Source organism: Peromyscus eremicus, chromosome 8b, assembly GCF_949786415.1.
Source record: "Peromyscus eremicus chromosome 8b, PerEre_H2_v1, whole genome shotgun sequence".
Taxonomy (NCBI): domain Eukaryota; kingdom Metazoa; phylum Chordata; class Mammalia; order Rodentia; family Cricetidae; genus Peromyscus; species Peromyscus eremicus.
This window is the reverse complement of record NC_081424.1, coordinates 58,818,610-58,846,109: the sequence shown is the minus strand read 5'-3', so window position 1 is coordinate 58,846,109 and position 27,500 is coordinate 58,818,610. Positions and strand designations below refer to the sequence as shown.

The 27,500-nt window shown below is 47.7% G+C and overlaps 1 protein-coding gene and 1 long non-coding RNA gene across 6 annotated transcripts in view; one reads left to right on the top strand and one right to left on the bottom strand.

Annotated features, from left to right (window-relative positions):
• Positions 1 to 27,500, top strand: part of Pde10a (phosphodiesterase 10A) — a 187,792-nt gene that overhangs the window by 34,191 nt on the left and 126,101 nt on the right. For 3 of the 4 annotated variants that reach the window (XM_059272858.1, XM_059272857.1, XM_059272856.1), the window contains exon 1: positions 16,791 to 17,128. The exons of the other annotated variant lie outside the window; for it this stretch is intronic. In XM_059272858.1, the coding sequence (XP_059128841.1) occupies positions 17,126 to 17,128 (3 nt within the window). In that variant the 5' untranslated portion in view covers positions 16,791 to 17,125. Of the gene's footprint in view, positions 1 to 16,790; positions 17,129 to 27,500 lie in introns of those variants that run through there. 4 annotated transcript variants of the gene reach the window in all.
• On the bottom strand, positions 8,829 to 16,746 carry LOC131918665 (uncharacterized). 2 transcript variants are annotated; one of them, XR_009381049.1, is made up of 4 exons: positions 16,509 to 16,746; positions 15,379 to 15,724; positions 10,950 to 11,050; positions 8,829 to 9,100 (listed from the first exon to the last, which is right to left on the bottom strand). It is a non-coding gene; the product is annotated as an uncharacterized LOC131918665 (long non-coding RNA). The 2 variants fall into 2 exon arrangements; XR_009381050.1 differs by having other exon boundaries at positions 15,379 to 15,685.

Below are 27,500 nucleotides of genomic sequence, written 5' to 3'. Positions count from 1 at the left end.
TGAAGATGGACACAAAGGACTGACCAGGATGTCTGAGGGAGGCTGATGTGCTCAGTTAGCTAGGAAGGGAGATGCCAACCGTGTGTTAGGACCACCAGGAGCCAGCCTGAAGCTGGAGGACAATTGGCTAGTGACCATGACTCCAGGGCAGTTCATCATGGTAGCATTCAAGATGGGACACTGAAGGGGAAACACAAGCTTCCTTTGTCTGAACACGTGCAAGAGATGGAGTTTACTGAGGCGCTAATGTGTGGAGAGCATTGTGCTCCTGGCCACCACTGAGCTGGGGTCGCAGCCACTGGACATTCTCTGGTCTGTCAGGATGCCAGCGAAACATGGCACTGCCAAGGAGCCTCTGCTGGGAAGGAGCGCTGTGTAAGTTACTAGATGAGTTAGCATTTCAGTGATCGTTCTTTCTTTCTTTCTTTTTCATTTTGTTTATTTGTGCATGTGCGTTTGCATGAGCAATGGCATATATGTGGAGGTCGGAGGAAAGCTTTCTGGAGTCGGTTTTCCCCCTTCTGCCATGTGGATCCTAGGGATGAAACTCAGGTGTCAGGCTTGGGGCCGGGCACCTTTACCTGCATGCCTGCCCCATTTCAGAGGATAACAATAATAATAAAACTTTTTGTTATTATTATTTTTGTTATTGTTACTTTATTTTTATTGTTACTTTAATTTTCAAAAGATTTATTTTATATGGATGAGTGTTTTGCCTGCTTGTGTGTCTGTGTGCCACGTGTATGCAGTCCCCCACAAAGGTCAGATGAGTCCATCAGATCCCCTGGAACTGTAGTTACAAATGACTGTGAGCCAACAAGTGGGTGCTGGAAACCAAACCCAGGTCCTCTGCAAGAACAGCCAGCGCTCTGGACCACTGAGCCTTCTCTTTAATCCCATTTCAGCGGTCTTAAAGGGGACGAATTCAGAGCAAAACCCTGGGAAATCCCTGCCCTGGGATCAGAAGGAAGGTGTTTTCGAAAGTGGCAGCGTAGACACGAGTCAGCCGACGGGAGCTCCTTCCAGGCTGCACAGTGGAGACGACTCCTGACCACAGTGAATGTGGGTGTGCAGCAGAGACTGTTCTGCAATGCAGTCACCTTTCCCCTAAAAACCCTTAAAACACAGCAATAGTTTTATATACCTTTATAAGTACCATTTGCTTCAGGAGGATCCCATTTCTCTGGTGTCCACACCCTCCCCATCTCTCTCTCTTCCTCTGGAATTCCTGTGTCACAGGTTAAACAAGTGAACCCGATGGTATCCCCAGGTATCACAGGTTAAACCGTGAGCCTGATGGTGTTCCCAGGTGTCACAGGTTAAACAGTGAACCTGATGGAGTTCCCAGGTGTCACAGGTTAAAAAGTGAGCCTGATGGTGTTCCCAGGTGTCACAGGTTAAACAGTGAACCTGATGGAGTTCCCAGGTGTCACAGGTTAAAAAGTGAGCCTGATGGTGTTCCCAGGTGTCACAGGTTAAACACTGAACCTGATGGTGTCCCCAGGTATCACAGGTTAATCAGTGAACTTGATGGTGTTCCCAGGTGTCACAGGTTAAACACTGAGCCTGATGGTGTCCCCAGGTGTCTGGCATTCTAAGAGACTTTTCTATAAAATTTCTTGCTAACATGAACCTTCTTGTCTAGTGTGCCTTTTGCCAAGTGTGTGTGTGTGTGTGTGTGGTGTGTTATTGTGTGGGAGATTTTGTAGGGGAAGTGTGCTAGGCTTCTTCAGAGAAACAGAAGCAGAATCAGTAGAGAGAAAAAGGGGGAGGGAGAGAGGAGAGACAGGACGCTGGCATTCTGGAATTAGCTCTGTAGTCTGGCTGGCAAGGGTGGGGCAGGCAAGGCAGCCCGACAACTGGGCTGTCAGACTAGGGTTCCAGTTGCAGCCCCAAGTGTGAGTTCTGCCATGCAATGGGCTAGTCGTGGGCATCCCTGTGTTGTGTTGAGATGTCCATCTCCAGAGAGAAACCTCAGTGCTATCTCCTAAAGCCTTCCACGGATTGGCTGAGGCTAGCCCGCACCATAGAGAGCAGTCTGTGTTGCACACAGCAGAAAGATTGAAATGTTGGTCACGTTTAAAAAACACGGTCATGGCAACATCTGCACTGGTATCCCCTCAGGCCACTAGACGTTGTGGCCTAGTTCAGTGGACACCAAGTTTACCATGAAAAGAAAGGCAGCTGCTTGGAACAAGAGCTGTTGGGAGAAGAAGGGGGGGGGCGCTGCCGTATGGTCGGGACATGGCCACCGGCGTTCATCTCTTTGGCCACATGCACTCTGTCTGAGACAGTTGAAAGGATAAAAGGGTTTTCAGTCTCAGAAGGGAAAGGGGTTCAATCTCTTGTCTTACATCACATGTTCTAGGGCAGCTCTGGGGTTCTTTCTGAAGCTCGGTCACTGTTACGCTCCACCTTGTCACCAGAGGCTCTCCAGAACCTCCTGTCCACCTCTTGCCACCAGAGGCTCTCCAGAACCTCCTGTCCACCTCTTGCCACCAGAGGCTCTCCAGAACCTCCTGTCCACCTCTTGCCACCCCCTCCCCCACGTCTTTTGGATGCTTCTTAAAATGCGTAGTTTGTTTACTGGTTTAAAAGTCAGTTTGACCCTTGTTGGGGTGATGGAAAGATGGTTCGGCAGTGGAGAGTACTGGCTGCTCTTGCAGAGGACCCCAGATGGTTCCCAGAACCCACACGGTGGCTCACAACTGACTGTAACTCCAGTTCCAGGGGCTCTGATGCCCTCTTCTGGCCTCCGCAGGCACCAGGCACATGCGTGATATACATACATACACTCAGACACACATTCATATACAGAATAAACATTATTTTTAAAGAAGAATATACATGTTAATGCTAGAGACACTCTCACAACATTAAAAAAAAAAAAACCACCTCGTATTGCTCAGGTCCATGCCACTCTCAGGCACAATTGCCTCTGACAGGCAGGAGTGGCAGCCTCAGACAAAGGCCAGGCCAGTGGTGAGTTGCAGCAACAGGAATTTACAAAGGCCTCAGACCCTGACAGGAAAACCGGAACAACCAACACTTCACAAACGACAGCATCTCCCACAGTGCCTCAGCCTCAAAGTCCACATAAGCAGCGTAGAATAAGCCCTACATCTGGTCACCTGTTGGACTGTCATTGCCGTTGGGGACCTTGGGGTACCCCGGGGTGGAAGGATGGGTGCCAGGAAGCCAGCAGCCCAGGCCGTCCTGGGACTGAGGGTTTTCCCAGGACAGGAGGCTCACGTGGCTAAGATGGAAAGTCCCAGTTGGTCAACCTCAGGGATGCCGACGTGACTAAGGACTGCCACTGAGCAGAGAGAAAGGTCACCAAAGGCCGAAGAACCGCTCTTCAGAACAGGGCAGGCCCAACCGGGTTTGCTTAAAGGGTCCACGTTTCTTTGAACTTTTTTTTTTTTGAGCGGCTAGAATAGGGTCAAGAGTGAAACTGCCAGACAGGAAGTAAGGTCTACGTTTCCCAAATCAGATATGCTAATTACTATGGAAACCTCCGCTGCCAACAACACAAGAAGACTGCAGAGAAGGATGCAGTGCTGTTTAAATGTGTATTTGTCACACTGGAGAAAATCTGTGTGTCAGACAATCACATGGTCCGGTACGACTGTGTGCCATTTAGTGATTTCTTCTTTCTGGTGTGAGTGTAAGAAAGTTTTCCATCAGCTGATGGGCTGAGCAGGTTTTAGTAAATCTACCCCAAGTGAGAAGGTTAGAGCAGACGGTGCATTTGATGGGGGCCAAGCGACCCTTCCCTTACTGTGATGAAGAACGGACAAAAACAGCTCAGGACAGGAAGGAAGTGTTTATTTGCTAGATTTTGGTGACTTTGGTCCATGGGGGGTGTGGGGGAGCCAGAACTCAAGGTCCTACCCGTTAGTGTACGCTCCATTTTCCTCGTATCCTGTGGGGCCCCCAGCCAATGGTGGCGGTTGCCTGTGCCATCCTCCCTGGACATGGCCTCACAGGCTTCAGCAGAGGTAGGCTTTACAGGTCTCTCTGTGCTTCTCAGTCCAACCGAGGAGACCATCCACATCAACTGTCACACACACCCTTATCAGCCTTAACATAAATGATGCACACTCAGTTATTCCTGAAGTAACTTTCAGGGTCTCAACCTACAGTGTAAACTAGACTTCCTAAAGGAAGACCATGCTTCAGATGACCCGATAATACACCCCGGGTCTCCCCTGCTCTGTTAGTTGTACTATTTGTGAATCCATAGCCTCTAAAAAATAACAAAAAAAAAAAAAAAAAAAACCCAACTTGATATTTTCTGGGCCACAGCTTATTTTATATATTTTAAAAATTTATTTATTTATCTGTATGTCTGTGTACCACTTGCTTGCCTAGTGCCCCTGGAGGCCCAAAAAGGGAGTCAGATTGCCCTGGAACTGGAGTTACAGGCAGGTGTGAGCTGCCCTGTTGGTTCTGAGAATTGAATCGAAGTCTTCTGGAAGAGCAGCCAGTGCTCTTAACTACTGACCTGCCTCTCCAGCCTGCCGCAGAATACTTTAAGGACCAGTATCTACATCCTTATGCTTAAGGATGCCTTATCTATTTCTCTCTCCTGCCTTGCTATTGGTCGTTCAGTTCTTTATTAGACCATCAGGTGTTTTAGACAGGCACAGTAACACAGCTTCACAGAGTTAAACAAATGCAACATAAACAAAAGTAACACACCTTAAAATAATATTCCACAACAGTCTCCCATCATTTAGGCTGTGTGCACAAGGGGAGTATTTTTCAAATTGAGTGACACCTACTCAGGATACAGTCATGTTTACAGAGAGCGTTTTCCTATTGCTTGTCAAGGACCAGCTCCTTTCTGAACGCCCCACCCCCACCCAAAACTGAAGGGACTCCTGGAATCCTACACTGCTGCCTGCTAAGTGTAATTGGGAAAGTCCACTCTTCCGTGCCACAGGGAACACTTATTTTCAAACTGATTTTTAAACTGGCTCCTAATAGGCCTGTGGGTAAGGACAGGAGACTTAGTGAGTCCTGTGTCATGTGGACAGAGACAAGGGGACTCAGGCACAGCTGGCCCGCAATGCCTTCCGTGCATTCCTGTAGGAAAATGCAGAAGGAGGAAACTGGGTTCAAATAATTTACTTGAAATTCATTATTTCCAAACTGCCAATCAGGCATAAAACTGAAGGTATCAAAATCCAAATTTGTGGATAAGAGTCAGTGTTTAAAACATCCAATTTGAATCAATGAATGTAGGCTCTGCCCAGCTTCCCTCGGTTTTTTTTTTAAGTCGGGGTGTGGATTCCCACATTCCCCGGCAATGGCGCAAGATCAACAAGAACTGGAGGTTAGATCATAGGAACCAGAAAACGAAAGAGGCTTCCAGCAGGGCCCGGGCGAGCCTTAGGGACTCCGAGGAGGCTGTGAGGGTGGAACTAAGCTAAGACGTCCCCAGTGAAGTTCAGCTTAGCCCAGCCTCACCAAGTCAGTCTTACTGGTGTACGAGGAATAGTCCTCTGCTTCAAAGAGTTTACGATAAAACTTGGAGTGTTTTGGGCATTTATCATCTTTTTTAAAAGACTTGCAAGTACTTTATCATTTCAGATAACAAGGTGGTGGTTGTCTTGCGCCTTCATCACAAGCCGACAGCTTTGCCTTTTGCTTCTGTTTGTCACACGTGCAGAAACTCGAGGCTTGTTTTGGGCACACTAGCGTCGGGAACATCTGGTGCAGCTTCCCCAGACAGTCTGATGGGGGGGAGTTTCTAGAAAGCCCATAGATTTGCAATAGGTTTCAAGTCATCATCACAGGCAGTCAACTTCCCAAATTTAACTCTTTATCTGAAAATAATGATGGAATGATTATTGTCTTAGATATAGACTTCGGTAAATTTCATCCAATGGCTTTAGTTCCTGGCTGAGATTTTTATTTTATTATATTCTTTGCAATGAACACTTCCCAAGTGCAGAATTCCTTCTTTATGTTTAATTGGGAGAGTCAATAAGCCGGCCTAGGGAGTTTTAAATACTGTCTCCATTTAGAGTCGTTTAAGCAATGATTCAGATATTTACTGACTGCCTACTATGCGTCAGAACACTGGTAGATACTACCAAGACAGCCACAGAGCCAGGGACAGCATTAAAAGAGCTCTCCTGTCCGGAGGAGGCACAGGAAGGACTGCTAAGGGCTCACCACAAGAGGCTCACCAGGTCTGTAGGAGCTGGCTGGGGAGGGGTTGTTGCAGGAGCGAGGGAGGGCATTCCAGAGAGTAAAGAAGCAGTGTGAGGCAGAAGTCACAGACAAGCTGAACAAGGTCGGCTGGGACCTGAGAACATTGGAGGCAGAGAACAGACAGCAGAGTAGGGTAGCAGTCCACCAGGCCCAGGAGCGAGGAACTAACGAAAGAGAAGAGGATCCGTGGAAACTGAGCTGTCTGGTGCTGTGAAAAGTACAGCCCGATGCTCCTAGCTGTGTGTTCGGAGACAGGAGTCCCACACCTGGGCGGTCATCCTCCAGTTCCAGGCCAGGGCGGGTGAATGAAGCCACAGAGCCAGGGAGCGTGGCTTGCAGAGCAAGATGTTCAGTGTGGCTCCACCCAAGTGTTTGAAGGACTGTTTGCCCAGACAAGCGGAAATCACAGGTGACAGTAGTAGTCAGTGTCAGTGGGAAGTGAGAGCTAGTGTATAGCCTGTAAAAAAATAAATATTTATTTACTTGTGTGTCAGAAGAGGCTGTTGGATCCCCTGGAACTGGAATTATAGACAGTCGTGAGCTATATGGGTGCTGGGTCCTCTGTAAGAGCAGTAAGTATTTAACTGCTGAGCCATCTCTCCAGCTGGTGGAGTATGGTTAGTTAAAATGTTTCTCTGTAACTTTTATGTTGCTGTTTGAAAGATGAACTCAGTTAAGTACTACAACTTCATGCGAGCTTCAAATAACGTTGTCTCTTTGACAACCCGTTGGTTTTTTCCATATCTACAAAGAGGCATTACATTTAAGATTATGTTGACTTACTCATTTGTATGTGTGAATGTCCATTCATACACATTTACGTTTACACATCGTGGCATAAGCTTGGGTCGGAGTTCAACTTTCTGGAGTCGGCTCTGTCCTTCCAGCACATGGGTCCTCAGCATTGCCAGGCTTAGTGGGAGGGGCTTTTAGCCACAGAGCCACCTTGCTGGCTCCAGACAGGCATTTAAAACTCTCCTCACGTCACTATTTGTCCCAGTGAATCCTGGATTACTAAATATTGGATGGCTACTTTAAAAATTTTCCCAAACATGCAAAAAGTATACAGTGTTACTCTTCAAAACGCTTCAGTGAAGAACCCTAGGTTCTGGTTCATCATGTGTTATCGGGTAGAAACAGTAAGAGGTTTGTTGTTCAGTTTAAAATATACCTGTGCAGCCTTGCAGAATTCCAAAGTAGTTCTACTTAAAAACAAGTCTGTGCTGGCTGGTAGAAGTGGTACACCCCCTTAATCTGAGCACTTGGGAGGCTGAGGCAGGAGGATCTCTCTGAGTTCCAATCTAGCCTGGTCTACATAGTGAGTTCCATGACAGCGAGAGCTACATATAGTGAGATATATATATAGTGATACATATAGTGAGTATTCAAAAAAAACCAACTAACCAAGCAAGCACCACCAACAAAAAAACCTATGCAAAGATTAATGGGAAAAATAAAAATTATTCTAAACAAAGAGAAGTTACTGTTTTCTATTGCAGTTTTTAAATATTTGATTTGTTAATTTGGGCTGGGTTTTCAGCATTGTGCATGGGCTCTGGTTGCAACTGCAATAGTATCCAAGGACTTGACCACTCATTTTCATGTTATCTGTGTATCAACAAGTACAGATTTATGTCACATTAGTTAACACAGCAAGACTTCAGGTGTGTCATGTACTGAATGCCTGGATATTTTGATAGTTATTCAGAAATAAAATAGAGCATGGTCACTCATGTGGGCAGAGGTGTTTTGCGGGCTATTTAACTTTTTTTCACGTGGTGTTCTCAGGGTGTATTCATAATGGCAGGATGAAAAGCTCAGGCGTACCCCTCACACCGTTTTCTAGTATGGAACTGTCAATTGTCTGTTACCGGGAGGAGAGTCCATGACATCCTCTTTCCCTGGGCTGGGAGAGGAGGTGGAGGAGGTCTTCTAGCCAGGGTCAGAGGATAGATAGCAAAGTCTTCCCTGTCAGAAAGCTACATTCCTTTCCTCTCTAGAAACACAATTCTGGTGGGTCTGTTTTATGATGGATAATTTAACATGAGAGTCTTCCGGGGATATTTGTTGCTAATGGTTATCGCTCAGTATGCCATAACTTTTTAAATTCTAAGTGAATCTGAGGTGTCTCACATGAGATGTTCATATTCCAGGGCTCAGGAGAAGTGGAGGTAAGGGGGTGTCTCCCTCCCTCCCCAGCCCAGTAAGAAAAATAGTAACTGAGTGGCTCCCTTGCACTGATTATCAGTGATGACGTAATTTTCAAATGGGACTTGATAAGTTACTTCATAGACTGAAGAAGAATGCTGATTTTAAGCCATGGACCAAACAGCCTGAATACTGTGACCTCCACCATGAGAAAATCCAGCCTACTTAATCCAAACACAGGGGTAGCCTTTCCTTTAGAGGACCGTGTGAAGTATTTCTGGAGAATTTCCTTAGTGCTGCTCTCAAGGAAATGCAATATGGAATGTCTGCACCCACGGTGCGCGTGGTTAGAGAGGAAGCGAACTGGAACAAGAGGGAAGTCTGTGGGCAGTAGCAATTACTGCTTACTCTGCCCAGCTAGTTTTCTCACGTGCCTTCTGGTGACAGACCTGACTTTCCTGCCACTTAGAAGGTGTGTGACTTGGGCCCGGCCAGTTGCAGTATCTGCTAGCTGGACTCAAGGGTAAGGTCACGGTGGGGCTCAGCAGAGCTTTCTTCCGCTCCCTTTCCTGTGGCTGTGAAACAGGGTGGGTCTGTCTGTAGTCATCCGGAGTCATCTGTCGGGACAAGCTGGGATAGCATGTGGTAAGAAGCCCTGCTCCTCTTCTTGGGGTAGCTTATTAAAACAGTGCGCATTTCCCTTTTACATACAGTTTGCCGTGGGTCCCTGTTGGTTACATCATTATGAGTCATGTCTTTATCTTGTAGCTGAAAGGGTAAGTTGGCATTTCATTCATGGGGAAGGAACAGTGTTTTAGGAGAGGGAGACAGGCAGAGCCCAGGGGTGGGAATAACAGTAGAAAGAACTCTGACATTAATTAAGGACCACATACGAACATGCATATATGCACACACGCACATTTTTATGGATCTAGACCATATATATAAAATTCTAGAGGCAGTGCAACTTACTAAGGGAAAGCTGAGGTGAGGTAGTAGGCAGGGAATTTGGGCCTCTGGCCAAAAGTGACACAGGTGTTTACTGATGGGAACTTAAACTAGAAAGATCTTCTGGCTCTCTAGGACCTTTCTGATCTCTCTCACACAAGCAAAGCCACTTTCTGGTGAAGCACAGGAAGGAAATGTGGGCACATCCCGGCAGCAGTATGGTGGGCACTCTACGTGTAGTGTACCAGAGCTGGATGCGTGTATCTCCGAGGCATTCCTCACGCTAGCAAACACAATACTGAGTTCAAAGGGCTAGTCACAGAAAAACAGAGTCTTTGAGAAGTTGGGTGCTGTCATCTCCTAATTCCATGGGTGACATGGGGCACACTCTCAGGTGCTCCCTCAGCTCAGCTGAAGATAGAGACTCTGGGGTGATATGTCATCAAGGTGGTGGGTTTTCCTCCTGCCTGCCTGTCAGGTCTGGGCTCTTGGTTTTAGCAGACCTGTGCGATCAGATGGATCAGATGGATGGAACTTCCTGCTGTTAAAAAAAAAAATGTATGCTTTCCTTCACCGCTATGAGTGAGTCTACAAAGTAACCAGATGAAAAACAGTCCAGATAAATTGCCAGTTTACTCAAGGCATTGGGCGTGATGTAAACAGCCTCCCACTTCCAACAAGAAGGGCCAGCTGCCCTGGTGCGGGTGGGGTGTGCTGGGAGCGTCCTCAGGTTCTCTGGTAGATTGGTTTCCAAGAGTAAAGTAACGTATTTCTCCTTCTCAGGGGGAAGAAAAAGAAAAAAAAAAAAAGAAAAACAAAAAACAAGAAAATAAAAACATTTAATTTTCAAAAGTAATGAAAAAAATAAAGCACGTGTAATTTTGACAAGTTAACAACATAAACACATTCCTAGTGGAATGTGAAGAGCCCTGAATGGGTGCTGGAACGATCTTGCTAAGATAGAGATTTTACTCTGTTACCCTCTGGGTTTCCGCTCCTCACGTGACTGTAAGCGTGGACTCGCAGCCTGGGCAGCCAGCTCGCTGTGTGTGGGCTCCAGCCTGCTTCTTTTCCCAACACCACAAGTGCTTCCCGTACTGGCCTGATCTCTACCTGCCCACCTTGGTGCAGTCTCTCTGTTGCTTGACATACCCTACTCACCTGCCTGCTCTAAGCAGTGTTCCCCAGTTCTCACTGTAGATGTCAGTGATGAGATTTTTCCTTTAGTATCTTGGGTCTGCAGCAAGGTCACATTCCCTAGCTCTTTCATGCTTATGATCATGTGACTTGCTGTACCCATCCATGCCCTGCTGTGGTAATCAGTGCTGTCCCGCCTGGTTATCTTAGTGGGACAGAGTGGAGGTACGTGCCCCAGGAAGCCAGAGCCTGTGCGGGGAGTCAGCAAACCTGATGGCGTACGTTATTGAGACTCTGAGTTTTATTGGGCCGATGAACACTCATCCTTGCATGCCTGTGGTGAGGCTCTGAGCTTTTTGAGAATTCACCCATGCAGGCTCTGGGCAGAGTGTTTTGTTGATGTCACCTCGGTCATTAACAGTGTTAATCATTCATTCGAGGTCACACGTGTGTGACTTCACGGACTGTGCCTGTGCTCCTGATTCCCTTACTTGCCCCCCTTGGCCGTTGTCCAGCAAGCCCTGTGAACACCTGCCCGTGTGCCCAGTTCTCTCCACGGTCTGAGGATGAACGCAGGAGCTGGAAGTGGCCCCTGTGGAATAAGGATTCAGGGGGAGGAACTGAGTTCAGTCTCACGCAGATAAAGGGAATATAACCAAGACAGCGCTGGGAAGACCACTTAGAACCCCTTTCTTTCACCCTTAGTCTTAGGTAGGTGCCTCTTTGCCCACCTTCTGAACTAGTCTTTGTGTCTCATTCCTAACACAGGAGGAAGTCCAAAAGTTTCAAGTGGTCAGGTATGGATAGCCACCGTTCTGAGGTACCATGAGTGGTGAAAAAAGTGTAGGAAGCCCTGGGCCTCCACAGTCTATAATAGATGGTTGCTGTTCCAGGAGACCTGCCCCGAGGAGACCGCTCACGGGGTGGGGAGTAGAACAGCTGTCAGAGCAGGCGAGCATTGGTTGACTAGAGTTCTACTCTGACAGGGGTAGGAAGGGAAGTACCTTCCAGGCTGAGGGAAACAGGGATTGTGAAATGTTCTGGGAACTACAAGAGACTCATCATTCGAGGAACACACAGGGCAGGAGCATGGTAGAAGTCACTCTGGGCAGCAGGGCAGAACTCGGCAGGCGCAGCTGGCTTTGTGCCGCACACAGGCCACACAGAGCCTCTGTAACTAACCATCTGTCCCGGCTGTGGCTTTAGAAAGTGGGGTTCTGGGAGCACAGAGGCAATGCAGGGATAGGGAAAGCGCAGGGCAGGAAGGGAAGCCAGCCGGAGAGACTGCTGTAGAATGACTCCTGGGATCTAAGCAGAGCGGGGAGGGTGGACGGGAGGAAACAGATAAGCGAAGTCAAGGACACAGAGCTGATAGGGATGAGGAAAGAGCGGCCCGGACAGACAGAACCCAACTGGCTGGTTTGTTTCCGGAGAGGTTTGAGGTTAAGCTTGAGAGTACACAAAGAGTTTTGCTTTCAACTCCCTGATTTTCTCTGTAGGAATTATGTGGAGACTCAACTTGCGATGAAGGAGAAATTACACTCGGCATACACGACCACACTCCTGCCTTACTTCCAAAGCTCTGTCTGAACAACGATCATTTCAGAGAGATATGGCTTCTCTTGCCCTCTTCCCCTGTGGTGTGTTCACAGGGCCCACATGAGCGGCTTCTCACTGAAGTACACAGAAGAAGTTTGGCTGGAACCATTAGTGAGAGAGTGGGTGTCTCCCGGCCCATTAGGGCACTCCTGTCTCTTTATATTTCCTTTCACCAGAAATGCTCCCAAGAACGCCCCCCTTGTGTGTCTGCCTTTCCACACATCCGACAGTCTGGAAGGATTTTGTGATATGACTGCCGTGACAGTGAGTGGACAGTGCGGTGGCTGTGTTAGCCAACAGGCAGGACCGGAGGGGCTGCTGTTTCAATGACGGGGCTCCACTGGAGGTCAGTATTGGGAAGACACTGCAATGGGAATGAGTGGTGCCTAAAGAAAACTCCAGACCATGGCTCACTGACTGAGATTATTTTTTGAGGGTCTGCTATTTGCCAGGTTCTGTGTTACCCTTAGGGTGTAAGGGTCCCCATCCTCCTGTGCACAGCTTTACTGCAGGAGTGGGAAGGAGAACATTACATGTATAGCCACAAATAAATTAATGGCCAACGCTGGGATGCTTTACAGATGAGAACACGTGGGTAGCAGATTATGTCTGTCTTTCTTTGAGAATTCCAAGTAGTATTTTCTTCTCTGCTGTGTGTGTGGACTGAGAGTATGCATGTGTACTACACGTATGCAAGTGTCCACTGAGGCCAGAAAAGGATGTCAGATCCCCTGAACCATACAGATGTTTGTGAGCTACCCCATGTGGGTGCTAGGAACTCAACCCAGGTCCTCTGGAAGAACAGCAATTGTTCTTAACCACTGAGCCATCTGTCTGTCCCTCTCTGGACATTCTTGACTGCTATAGTTTGCGTATATTCTTGGAGGAGCAGGCTGTGTAGAAATTAGCCTAAGTAAGCAGAAAGATCCATTTGGATGGTAACTCTTTTTTTTTTCTTAGCTTTGGCACAGCCTTGCCTGGGCAGGCCACTATTTCTTCAGCCTACTTTTCCTTTTCTTTATCCTTAGTGGATGAACAAGGAAGTCAGATTTCTCACTATTATGAAGACAATGCTGCTTCAGAGCAACACATACAGGCTGAGGTGCAGCTCAGTGGCAGAGGGCTGGCCTCGCGTGTACAGGTCCCTGGGTTCATTCAATACCAGCACCTCCAAACAAAGCAAGGCCCACTGTTGAGTATGTCATCTTTCTCTGCATGGTGGGTCCCGTCCCTGTGTCAGGCACCAGTGGGTGGGGGACTGCAGGGAAGTCACACTGCTCCGGGTGCAGAGTTTGGGAAGCCCCAGACTCCGGTAGGCGAAGGGCTGCATCTGAACAGTGTGGGAGGAACTTGGAGTGTCTTAGGAAGAACGAAGCATCTTAGACTCCTGCTCTCTGAAATATCTCTCGGCTGCTCAGACGCATTCACTAGTCATTTCCTGTTTTCTCTAGAATGCCTCCAGCTGCCATGGGGGGGTGGAGGTGTCATTGTGCTACTAACTTTTACTCCAAGAGGTGACCACTTCCTGCTTCACATTACAGGGGTCATGACCTCGCTGACCCTTATGTCACCGCAGTGCAGTGCTAAATCATGACAAATACCAGGAGTCGTCGTGGCTGTAGCACATACCTGTAGCTACAAGAACTCCATGGGGCCTGTCCTGGAATTCTGTCTGTGAGAGAAGCCCTATGGTCAGTTCAAGGCGTGTCTGAAAGGGAGGCACCTCATTAGCACTTAGCATAACGTATTTTTATGTGATTATTTTGTCCTTCTTAAAGATGAAAGTTCTTTTGACTTCTTTTATACCCCCTTATAAATTCAACCCGAGTTTGCTTCATATTCTGGGGTAAACAGCTTCCACAGCAACTGAGGTGGACATCATGAAGCAGTCCATCTGCCTTGAAGTGAGCCTGATCCCTTTTAGAGATGTGATTCAGAAGTCCTGGGCTTTGAACTCCCACCAAACATGTGCTCTTCTTAGGAAAAAGAGTGCTAAACTGCTCTTTGCAGATTTAACTGTATGGATCTCTACTCATTAGTAGGCCCGTTTCCAGACCTTGAGCAGGTCAAAGTGTGCGGCCTTGACGCTTAGTTTCCCGGTAGATCTGTTTTCATCCCTTTGTCTCACAGAGATTGAAACTATGCATTTGCAAGGGTGCATGCTCTCACCGCGTTTATTTCCCGAGGAGTCTTCCATTAGATTTGAAAATTCCCTCAGGAGGGACCAAAACACTTTAGCCACAGAGGCAAAGCAGCTAATTCTCTAGGCCACCTCCCACAGACTGGGACCTGCATCCGGGAGTGCTCTACTGAGAAAGGGTGTGAGAGTGGGGATGAGCGGGTGGGTCATGAGCAGGGGTGGCATCTAGAAGTGGGAACAGGGTGGGCAGTGATACCATGGTGGGTCGGGAGGACCCACCCCTAGCTCTGCCACTGACCCTGCTCCAGGCCGCCACTGCCGGCTTGGTTGCTTGCTGACCATATAATTTCCTCCTGTCACTGTCGAAGGCTCTGGAGGGTGCTGGAGACCACTGGAGTCGTGAAAAGAGCGATGGAGAGCAGCAGAGGACAGCCAAATGGCTCAGCTGGCGAAGTGCCCAGGCACTCAAGCCAAGGACCCGAGCTGGGATGCCCAGCACCCATGTAAAAGCAGGGTGTGTCCGGTGCGTGCTCACAGTCCTAGCGCTGGGGACGGGGTTAGGGTGGAGACAGGAAGATCCCCAGAACATGGTGTGTAGCCTAACTGAACACCCTGTTCAGTTAGAGACCCAGTCTCAAAAAATAAGATGGAGAGCGTGAGAAGGACATCTGATGCTGACCTCTGACTCCCTCATACATCTCAGAAGACAGACAGACAGACACACAGACAGATAGACACATACACACACAGGCACACGCACACACACACAAACACAGACACACAGACACACATACACACATACTCACAGACACACACACAGGCACACACACACTGGCACGCACACACACAGACACAGACACACAGACACACACATACACACACATACACACAGACAAGCACACAGACACACAGACAGATAGACACATACACACACAGGCACACGCACACACACACAAACACAGACACACAGACACACATACACACATACTCACAGACACACACACAGGCACACACACACTGGCACGCACACACACAGACACAGACACACAGACACACACACATACACACACACACACACACACACACACACACACACCAGGGTGGGGGGAAGGGTGGGCATGAATCAGAAAGCAAAACAGAAGACCGCTGAATGCTCAGAGCTGAAGACACACTTGTCTTACCGACTTATATCATGGCCCGTGAGTCTGATTTGAAATACGGATTTACAGAGTTTCTCCCCATCACTTACTGTCATCTTGTGTGTGAATATTGCAGGCAGGACGAAGTTGGGTTCAATGCCTTTACTTAGATCGTGGGGTTCTTTCTTTGGCCTCTCTGAGAGGAGGCAGTGTGAGTGTAAACTGACACGAAGGGACTCACTGAGCAGTGACTGCACCTAGGAACAGGTGAGGCCACGAGAAAGCCGAAGGCACCCCACCCGAGGCTGACTGCTAGCTGGTGTGTGATGCACCAGTGGCGTCTGCAGGCCTGGGAAACAGTGAGCATAAATTATCCTCCTGAAGTGTGCTAGAAAGAAAGGGCACACAGGTCTGAAGGAGCCTGCCGGTTTGATTTCTTTTCTCTCTTCCTCTCCCTTCCTCGTTCCCCTTTTTACTTTTTTTTTGCGGGGGGGGGGGGGGAAAGGATGGGAACTGGGTCTTTTTATGCAGCCCAGGGAGATCCTGAACTCTGGATCCTCCAGCTTCAGCCTCCTGAGTTGGCTGTGAACAGGGAGTCATGCTGTGCCTGCTACTCATGCTTTGCAGGTTCCTGAAATCACACTCCACACTCTGTGGACCTCATCTGTCGAATCCCCCTTTCCACGTCAGATATTCCTAAGGCCTCAGTCTTTTCTCATCAGGCAGAAGGGGAGCAGACAGCGGAGCAAGACTGCCAGTACCTTTCCTTTGTTTTGTTCTATGAGTCTTGTGTAGCCTATGTTGGTACTGAGCTCCCTACGTGTTAGAGGCTGGCCTTGAACTCCTGATCCTGCCTCAGCTTCCCAAGTGCTAGAGTTACAGATGTGGAGTCTACACTCAGCGTAAACTACCAACTGCTGCTTACACTGATATGACCCTGTCTGAGCATCTAAAAGCGTGTGAGAAGGCCCTGCAGGGCCTGCTGTGGGGTGATGCAGCAGGCCCAAGGCCAGTGTAGAACACACGTCCTGCGAGTGAAAAGCCTGATGGGGAAACCTACGAATGTCAGTCTTCTACGGGAAGATCAGTGGCCAGCAGTGAGGGATGGATGCAGCGCCTTGAAAGACACTTTCTCATCTTTCTCATCTGTTAGCCCAACCCCCCAGCCTCACCTCACAGAGAAGCCATTCACTACAGCATCACAGACAGCCTCTCTTTAGAACTGCACACTGGAGGGCCGCCCTTCCCCTGTGGAGTGGTTAGCCTCTTGGAAAGGCTGCAGGCCATATTGACACTCTCTCCCCGAATCTGTAGCTCTGAGAACCCTGTGTGTCCTCCTTTGTGGGCTCCCTGAGGGAGTGAAGGGTGATTGATGATAAGGTGTTGCTTTGGGGCCTCTGGCTGGGGAGGGATGTGTGGGGTGGGGTGAGATGAAGATTCCGGGATCAGCTGTGATGTCAGCAGCGTGGAGGGGATAAGCTGGGACCTGGAGTGAGCAGTTGGAGTCTGTTGGAGGGCGGTTGGTCAACCCTGACCCAAGGTAGTTGAGCAGTGGGAGACCTGCTGGTGGTGTGTTGCCGTTCGCTCCGGGAAGAAAGAAAGGAGTCTGAGGATATGAGCAAAGCCACATCCCTGGAGACGTCTGTATACCCATGCCAAACCCCAGAGCTCAGCTGCTGCTGAGGCCCAGGGGGCAGCCCGTGCCCCCTGAGCTGTTGGCCAGCAAGGCGTTCCTGCTCCAGTCTGCAACACTGGCAGTTAATGGCTAATTATGGCATGAAAAAATTATATGGTGAGGAGGCTGCTTGTTCACATCATCATAGAAACGTGTGTGTGTGTGTGAGTGCATGTGTGTGTGTGTGTGTGTGTTAAGCACACACCAGGCCCTGTCTCAAGACAGAGTCTCTAAGGGACTGTCTCAGGATACCGGTTGGTAGCCGATGTGAGCGCCCCAGTCTGGGTTAGTGATGGAAGCCATAGTAGCTTTAGGGGTTCCTCATCATTCTCTTTGCTCCAAGAAGAGGTCAGGAGGTAACAAAAAGCAAGGCCCTAAACTGATGGCACCGAAACTTGTCAGACAGAAGCTTGGAAAGGGGCAGGGTTGAGGGGAAAGAGAGAGGGGCCTGCGGACACACTCTGTATCCTGCAGCAGTGAAAGCCCCATCCCCTCTGCCAGGGCTTGAGTTGACCCAACAAGGAAGGACTGCACATAAAGATCTGTTTGCCTTTTAAGGTGAGGACTTGTGCTTTCGACGGCTTCCTTTTATTTGCTTGCTCCATTTTTCCGCTGTTTGCAGCAGAGCGGTTATTGTTATTTACTCGTGAGAGGCACTGGCAGTGGCGGCAGCGGGAAGGCTGGCATCAGATTCACTGCGGCTGCTCGCTCCTTTTCAGACCATTCGAAGTGGCCCATTAGTTCAGAGATGAGCAGAACGAAGCAGGTGGGCTGGAGTAGTGTGTGGTGTGTGTGGATCAGCACTGAGGTGAGCCGGCAAGTGCAGATGTGGGACTGTCCTGTCCTTTGAGTGGCCAGAGAGAGTAAACTGTCAGGGAAGAGAGGAAGTAGAAAAGAATGTGCCGTTACGGAGACCTGGAGGGAACTGCCAGCAGACACCATGGGGTGACTCCAAGGGAGTCACAGGCACCAAGCTCATGGCTTTTATTTTCTCCCGAGTTGGGTCTGCCGCCACACTTCTAGCTGGGAGCGAAGGCAGCCTACCTTCTTTCCGCTCCAGGGTTAGTGGCTTAGCCATTTTCCTAACTCGTTTGAAAACTGATGCGGATGAGGTGATTTTTTGTTTAAAAAGTTGATATGTTGATTTTACCTAGTGAGTGTGCCTGATTGAAGGAGAGGAGTGTGCAGGACCATTGACTGAGCAATTGCCATGCTCTGCGGCGCAGTGTGTTTGAAGTTTTATGTGCGCTAACAGTATTTTCACAGGGATCCTTACAGCAGCCGTTCTCAACCTTCCTAACGCTGCGACCCTTTAATACAGCTCCTCCTATTATGGTGACCCCCGACTGTAAAATTATTTTCATTGCTACTTCATAACTGTAACTTTGCTACTCTTATGAATCATAATGTAAATGTCTGATACACAGCTCCAAAGGGGTCACGGCCCACAGGTTGAGAACCACTCTTTTACGGGGTCAGCACCAGTTTCCAAGGCTTGAACCCGAGAATGCACCCTTGCAAGAGGGGCGTCCGGGAGGGGCTGGACTGTTGTGCCTGAAGCATAAGGGCAGGGAAGAGCTGCCCAAATTTGGGCAATTCTAGACCCAATTTACTAACTTGGCTTGCCTCTAATTTTCCTTGTTTCAAAGAAAATTTGACAGTGAATTGCTAGTGCTTGGCATCGAGGTCTTTAAACCCTATTTTTGGGAGCTCTGTGGCATTTAGTGTTTTGAGGCTTTCTGTCTCCCAGATCTGGAAGAAAGGAGAACAGATGTGAGTAACAAGTCTAGTTTCTTTTCAGTTTTGCAGGAACAAATTATCCTCGGATACTCTTATGTAATTGATAAAAACTTCTATCAGCGTCTTAAGATGAAACCCGCAAGTTCTTTTTCTTAGCAAAAACCAAGGCGGAAACAAAACAGTTTGTTAAACTGCCCGTGTGTGGCCTGTTGCCGCCTCATGAGTGGCAGCTGTGTTCAGGCCGCTCTGGCTGCCTGTGTTTGCTTGGTTTATAGGGACAGCTGCCTTACTATGGCATGTAGGCTGTACACCGGCTGCCTGGTGCTGTCTGCTCTCTGTGGCAGCCGATTGAAGTTAAGGCCCCATGAAGGATGTGGCTAAAACCCAGCATCCTTCTGATTATTCTGTTCTGCTGTAGTTTGGTGCTGCTAAGATCATGTCCATGGTTGCTGAGTTGTAGAGAACCACAAACAGAAACTTTTTAAGGTGGGTGTCCCTCTGTCCTTTACCTCTGTCCTTCGCTTCTGTCCCGTGCAATGTTTCTAGATCTTCCTGAATCACATTTCAACTTCTCTGAGGGAGTCCTTCAGGTCAATAGTGTATTAACGTCACCGCCAGTCAGCTCAGGTTCCCTACATGGAGAAAACACTTTTGTGACTAAGATTTGAGTTCTAAATGGGAAAATTTTTGTACAAGCGCAACCATTGTTGTTTTTGGTTTGTATTCATGTATGTACTTCAGGAATTGAGGCAACTTTGTGAATAACTCAGCATTTAAGACCGCATTTACCCTTTATAGTATTCTATATTGGCAGGCACTCACTTTTAAGAAAAATGTCATCTGCAGGATACTTTTCCTAATCTAAGATGTGCACGCGTGCACGTGAGTGTGTGTGTGTGTGTGTCTGTAGTTTGTCACAATTTAATTGGTGCAGAAGATTATTTTTTGGTGCTGATTATTTGGCAACATGTTATTTAGGAAGAGAACACAGCAACAAACATGTATGTATGTATATATATTTATATATATGTGTATACGTACATATATTTTCCACATATATATGTATGTGTATATATTACACATAGACACATGTATACACATAGATTGTTCTGTCTACTGAGTCAGAGAAGGAAGATAAGAACGGGAAGGGGACAAGCAGGAGGCTGGCAGCCGGTGAGGATGGACGGTGACTTGGGTTCCAGAAGTGGCAGTGAGCTACTTAAAAATGGAATTGTAGCCGGGCGGTGGTGGCGCACGCCTTTAATCCCAGCACTCGGGAGGCAGAGCCAGGCAGATCTCTGTGAGTTCGAGGCCAGCCTGGGCTACCAAGTGAGTTCCAGGAAAGGCGCAAAGCTACACAGAGAAACCCTGTCTCAAAAAACCAAAAAAAAAAAAAAAAAGAAAAAAAAAAGAAATGGAATTGTAGATGTATTTCAAAGGCACCGTAAACAGGAATTCCCGAGGGCCTGGTGATTGGGTGAAAGAGAGGATGCCTATGGAGGCATTCAAGTTTTAGCTTATACAACGCCAAGATCAGGTTTTGGGGGCAAATCAGTGGTTAGATCTGGGGTATTACTATCATATGAGTATATGCGTGCTCTCTCAAACTCAAATGTTGAAACATAATCCCCAAAGCAACAGACACGAAAATGTGCGGTCTTTGGGAGGTGGCGGTCGTGAAGACCCCACTCTCATGAATGGGATTAAGCCGGGCGGTGGTGGCGCACGCCTTTAATCCCAGCACTCGGGAGGCAGAGCCAGGCGGATCTCTGTGAGTTCAAGGCCAGCCTGGGCTACCAAGTGAGCTCCAGGAAAGGCGCAAAGCTACACAGAGAAACCCTGTCTCAAAAAAACCAAAAAAATAAAAAATAAATAAATAAAAAAATAAATAAATGAATGGGATTAATACACTGAAAGGGGCCCCAGAGGGGCTGCCACCATTTTCTACCAAGAGAGGACGCACGAACAGAGATGTGTAAGCAACAGGGACTTCCCATGGCGGCACTTTGAGCTTGGGTTTCTAGGCTTCCAGAACTGTGAACAACCAATTTCGTTTGTCTGTGAAACTACCCAGCTACGAAAGCTTTTGTGTCTGACTAAGGCGGACATGATAATTAGAATCACTGAGCAGATCTTTGGCTATACAATGGTTAGAGGTCTGGATGTTAAAAGCTGATTACAATGACTTCCATCTGATGTTATAATGGAGCATGAGCAAGCATTTCATGTGACTGATTGCTTGATTGCGTTCATCTTAATGACTACAACAGTAATACAGTGATCATACTCTTTCAAATTTGTTCTACAGGCCTGTTGCTACTAATGGTGTAGAAAGCCAGCTATATAATTGATCTCATTTTCTTGACTAGAATATAGCCAAACACTTCTAGACATCTGTTTGTTCATCTTGATCATCAACTTGAGATTTAGAATCATCCTAGAAATCTCTGGTCATACTGAGGAAGTATCTAAATTATATTAAGTGGTAGGAAAACACACCCTAAATATGGGTGGTCCCATTCCATGGGCTGGGGTTCAAAACTGAACAGGAAGGAGACAGCAAGCTGAGTACCAGCATTCTTTGCTCTCTGCTTCCTGACTCTGGATGCAGAGGGATCAGCTACCATGCCTTCCCTCCATGATGGACAGTATCCTTGGAACTGCAAGCCAAGACAAACCCTTCACTTTGGTCTGATATTTTGTCACTGCAAGGAGAAAAGTCACTAAGAGAGAAAGGTGGTCCCAGGAAGTAGGGACATTGCTGTGAAAAGCTGCCCATATGGTTCTCTGGAACTGATTTGCCAGAAGAATGTGGAAGAGCTTGGGGCTGTGGGCTAGAGAAGCTTCTGAATACTGAGCAGAGCTTAAATGGGCCATTCTGGTAGGAGTCTGGAAGACCAGAAGGCTGAGAGAGATGCAGACAGCAAAGGGCTGAGTTCTGAGGTCTCAAAGGGAAGCAAAGACTCCATTGGAAACTCGGCTAGAGGCCATTCAGATTATGTCCTGGCAAAGAATCTGGTTACATTGTACCCATGAAAATTTGTATTCAGATGAATTTAAAAGTAATGGGGTAAGGTGTTTGGCAGAGCAGTCTCAAGGCAGGGTGGTCTTCAGGCAGTAGCATAGCTACTCCTCACTGCTCTTTCCAGGGCTCCATGGAAAGAGATATCTACATGCGTGAGACAGGAAATTTTAGAGCAGAAATATAAGAGCAACATGACATGTGGTGAGGAAAGATGTATATGAGGGAGTTTAAGGCTTCGGACAAGGAGTGCCGATAACAAAGAATCTGTAACTGTTAAAAGAGATGCCTGATACTAAAGAGAAACGTGGTACTCTGTCAAAGATGTCCTGAGGCCAAGACCCTCAGGACATCAAAGGCTTCATCTTGTGGAAATGCAAGTTCATTTGCAGAGAGCTCCTAAACCAAGAGTGTCATTGAGGAGGTTCCCTGCTCAAAACAACAGACTAAAGTGTTTCCTCGGGGTCAGCACATAAAGGCGATGTAGCTGTGGTCCAACAGGGCAAGGTTCCATCCTAAGATGTCATCAGAAATTGGCAGCATTGTCCATGTGGTACTGGTTTTTGCAACGTGAAAGGCGCAGAATGGAGGGACGTCAGGGAGTCTTGCACCACAGGTCCAGAGAGTGGCTGAGGCCGTGTTGTGTGATGTAGGAGCAGAGTTCCTGCAGGAAGTCCAAGAAGCCATGAAGGGAAGCCTAGGTTACAATGGAGACCCCAGAGCATTGGCGAGGCCAAGACCATGGAATGTCTGCCTGCCGAGGAGTACCGCACATGTGGAGTGGAACCAGCCTAAGAGAGAAGCCATGTGTACTCCAGGCAGCAGAGCTGGAGTACAGTGACAATCTAGCAATCCCTTTGGGAACCCGGGAGATTCCACCATGACCCCCAGATATCACCCATGGACCAGAAGCTTTCTCCGTCTGGGCCTTGTGGTCTTGCTTCGGTCCAATCTTTCCTTGCCATGCTGCCGTTTTTCCCTTTTGGAATTCGCGTTTGTCATGTGTCATTGAGTATTAGAAGCTTAAAGCTTGACTTTTATTTCGTAATTCAAAGTTAAGATATCACCTCGAGTCTCAGTGAGGCTTTGGCCTTGGTCTTTCAAACAGCGTTGGAACTCTTAAAAGCTAGTGTGGACTTCTGAGGGTGTACCGAGAGGCCACAGCTTATGCAGACAAGGGGAGGGAAGTTGTGGCTTCAGAGTGTTGTAGACTTGATGGGGCTTGTGGTCACCTTGGAAACAAATCTCTGGACATATCTATGAGAGCTCATCTAGTTTCAGTTAGCTGAAGTGAGAAGACACTCTGAATGTGGGTAGTACCATCCCACACGTTGGGGTTCCAGAAAGAATAAACCACGGAAAAGAGAACTGAGAAGTACCTGTTGTTTCCTGCTTCCTGACTGTGGATACAATGTGACCAGGGACCATGCCGTCCCTGCCATGATGGACTGTGACCCTGGAACTGTGACCCACCCCTGCCCCCAAATCAACCCTCCACACCTTAAATTGCTTTTGCCGGGCATTTTGTTTTAGCAGCAAGGGAAGGAATACGCCATCTTTTCCATAATAACCTGGTTTTGGCAGGGAAACATATCAGAAAAGAGAAGATGTAGAGGGAAGGAGGGAGTGAGGGACCAGGATGACAAGGTGAGCTGCAGTGTCCATGCATAGTCTTCAAGGAGTCAGTTGACGCTTAACAGGAGAACCCAGTGATGGCTGCGGTTGCCAGGTTATGCTAAAGAATCTGGGTTTCAGAACCAGGCGCGTTTTGTTCAGGGGCTTTGCAGATAGCGTGATGCCTGATTTTGAGAAAGTTGTTCAGCAGCATCTCTGAATTTTAGTTTCTATAGTTGTGGGCTGTGGGTAATGATAGCTCCAGGATCCTGATCAGCTTCCTGTGCCGGGCTCAGCTTCTCCATCCTATCAGTGCATACCTTTGTCAAGCTATGCAGGAGAATGTGGGTCATCAGCTCAGCAGATTACCACCGTATCACATGGTGTCGTTTCTACTCTGGGTAATGCTAGACTTGCTTACTAGGTTGTGATGGTGTTTGCCATATGCCCCCATGGTAAAGGTGTTTCTTTCTCTGTTGTGAAGAGCAATCTATGGGATGATACCCTGGGACCCTGGGAATACCGTATTTCTCAACATCCTGTCACTTAGTGGGTTTAGCATTGGTTCTTTGCCTGGACTCCCTTTGAGCTCACAAATGACTGCTGTATCTGAGCCATATGGATAGCTTCTGGCGAAGTCAGAAGTGGCAGTGTCCCACATTTGTGCTCCTTTTGCTCATGTGAGATTGCCAGCTTTCTTAGGGCATGTTAAGCATTATGATGATGCTACAGGTATTGATTTTGTGTGTGACAAAACCAGTTTGTCTCTTTGTACTTCCGGATGGATATTTGATCTCTTCAGAATGAAGATAAATTGCAGGCGTTTACATGGGGAGGGGAGAAGTCAGTTTTGTGGGTTTTAGTTTCTTTGAGTAAACAGCATAAAACCCGTCGATGGCAGTGCTGGGGGTTGACGACATTCTTAATTCAAATCAGGCTACGGTATGTCGCCCGCCACTCAAAGCCGTTTTTTTTTTTTTAAACATCTTGTGATGAGTTGTTTGAGCTCTTCATTTTGTGAGTCCCGAGGATGAGGTGAACTTGACACGGCCTTTTGGCCAAGACTGCAGAGCAGGGCAGGGCCGGATGAGTCACCCTTGCGGCAGCTTGTCTCTGGCGACCTGTTCTGTACAGCTGCGGTGCTTGTTATTGGGAAACCTGGACTTTCGATGTCAGTGAGCAGCTGGGACAGAGAGGTTTGCAGCGGGGCTGTGCAGAGAAAAGCCAGCAACAGGCAGTTTCTGCGCTGGTCCCACCAGTGCAAAAGCGAAACCTTCAGGTTGGGGTTCTTCCTTGGAAGGGAAACAAAAACAAAAACACGGTGGAAATCTGTGTAGGGAAAGGCCTGAAATCAGTTCTTCTGGTTTGGGGGCTGTGGAAGAGAAGCCCCCTTGTGCTGGTCACTAGGGCTTAGGGACAGGACAGCCACAGCACGATTCCCTCCTCTGTGGCACTACTGAGAATTAGGGGTGATCCTTTGACTTCCTCTCCTGCACACCACCCTCTGCTCTTCCTCCCCTCCCACTTCAAAATGCCCTTCTCTTGGTTATCTGCTTTTGTGGTCCAGATGAGTAATGACGTGAGAAGCATCTGGGAAAACAACCCAGCCTCATCGTCTGGTTCATTTTGATTTAAGTAGTTTGCTCATGGAAGGGAAATGGCTGTAGGAAACCCATGTCGTCCTCATGGTTGTAGTGGCCTCGAACTTCTGGACTGACAAAAAGGAAAAGGAGGCCGTGTTCTCCACATGGGCATGCAGTGAGCACTCAGAAAGTGCTGGGAGAAGTCAAGGGCTCTGTTCCTCCTGTTGGCTATGAACTTGCAGCACGGTTCAGTTTGATTAATTGTCTCTATCCCTGAGACTCCAGTGTGATCAGGAAGCAAACACCTGGGTTTTAATTTCATTCTCCTTCAGCTTTCTCCTCTGTACAGTGGAGGTAGTAATTTTTATAGATTTTTTTTTTTGGGGGGGGAGCTGAGGGAGAGAATAAATGAGCTGATACTGTTGGCTACTAGAATGTTCCTGTACGTAAGTACCCCTTGCCTCTGCATCCTTTTTTTCTACACTGTGGGAGACCCACTCTCACTTTTATCCCAGGGTACTCTTGAGGAGGGAGAAGTGAGACATATTTAGATAGAAGGATAGAGGGGAGAGAGACAGACAGACACACAGGATAGCTTCGGGAGGGTCTGGATCCTTATCCACTGGCCTCCTTTGTCTCTTCTAGAGGGCATTTTATAGGAATGCCAAGGGGTGGAGCAAAAGACCTCCCCCTAGCTCAGCCAAGTACAGACCCTTCCAATCACTTGGTAACCACACACATGGTCAAGCCATCCTCTAATGCAGCCCTGCTGGGTAGAGCAAGCTCAGATCTCACTAGGAAACCTCTGTGGGCTCCACACTGTACCTCTTCTAGACTCTATAAACACCTTACCTATGTCCCCTGAAGCTCAAATGTATAGAACTGAAAGCCCAAATTCTTTAAGTATAGTCAAAAGACTCTATTTTTTAAAAATAATCTTTAGTTTGAAATCGAAACCAAAATAAGATAGAATAGATATGCTTAAAGCTAACATTTTGTATTTTGAAGCATGTTTTTCTTGACTCTCTAAGTGTGCAATTGGAGAATGAGTTTTAAGCATACTGGCATCATTCTTCTGGTGCCGGAATGGTTGGGCTTGTTTAAACATTCCCCATTGCTTCCCAGTGTCTTGGTTAACCTACAGCTCACACCACGTCACAGAGGTTGTGGAGCTCAAGCATCTTGGAATGTCTCCCTCATTGTTCATTCTTTCTTTCTGTGGCTGGTTTTCATCCCTGGGTCCTGCACACGCTAGGCAGGTTCTCTACCACCAAGCAATACTCATGTCTTCATTCAGTTTACAATTGTCATCAATCTTTGGTTGATAAAGGACTAAGACTTTTTCAAAAGTATAACGGCACATTTAAATACCAAATTACACTTTTTTGTATGTGTGGGTGCATGTATGTCTGTATACCATGCGTTTGCTGTTTGCCTAGTGCCCATGGAGGCATCAGGAACTGGAATTAGAGGCAGTTGTGAGCCTCCATGTGGGTGCTGGGAATTGAACCTGTGTCTTCTGGAAGAGCAGCCAGTGCTCTTAACCATGGAGCTACTTCTCCAGCTCCAACCAGCACATTTTCAATGGTAGAGCCTTAAAGGAATAAGTAGGCTATGGAAGACCCAATGTCAGCTGTGGTCCTAGCATGTGCTAGCTGTGTATGCGAGGTCCCACCTGGGCACCGAGAGCAACAGAGGCCACATTGACACACCGTCCATTGTCATTTCAAGTCATCTTGCCTCTTTTCCTGGCCTTGTCTGGGAAACAGAATGAGCTGATGTATAGAGACCTGTATGGGTGGTGCAGCTGTGTGTGTTTGGATTTGAAGAAGTGTGTATTGTTCGAGGCTTCGGCAGTTTGTGCAATGTCCAAGCATGTCCATGTAGATGTGTGTGGTCAGTATGGAAACCTGTTTTACCCTGTTAGTGTTGTAGCCACGACTGCTGGGAAAGAAAGTGATTCCTGAATGACTGATTGGACAGTAGGATATCTCTTCAAGTGTGTATTTGAAGAGTTGAGTTCTCATGAATGTCTGATTGAAACATTTACTGAGGAATCTCTTTCCTTTTGGACCACTCTGGAGCCTCAGCAGATGATCTCCTTGAGCAGTCACAAAAGCACTGTTGTGTAGGTGGGGACATTCATGGAAATGTTATGTTAGCAAGCAGCTGAGTGAGATGACAGCTCCCATCTTTCTGCTCTTACACCTGTGCTTCCTCTAGGACGTGTGGAGTTCTCAGACTTCCATGTTTCAGGAGGAAATAATGTAATGTTTTCCTTAAGATAGGAATGATGTTTAGCTTTTCGCTAATAATATTAAATGTTACCATTTCATTTCTAAAAGAGAGTCTGATAACCCCACATGTACTGAGATGTCCTCTTTACAAAGTGAACACCCCCTAAGTAGAATCCTCCTGGGTTTATGCAAAACTCACTGTTAGAAGCTGCACACCGCTCACATTATAGGGGACGGCTTTTCTGCTTGCTCAAGTCTGGCCCATCCTATCCTCAGAGCAACTTTCCGTTCAT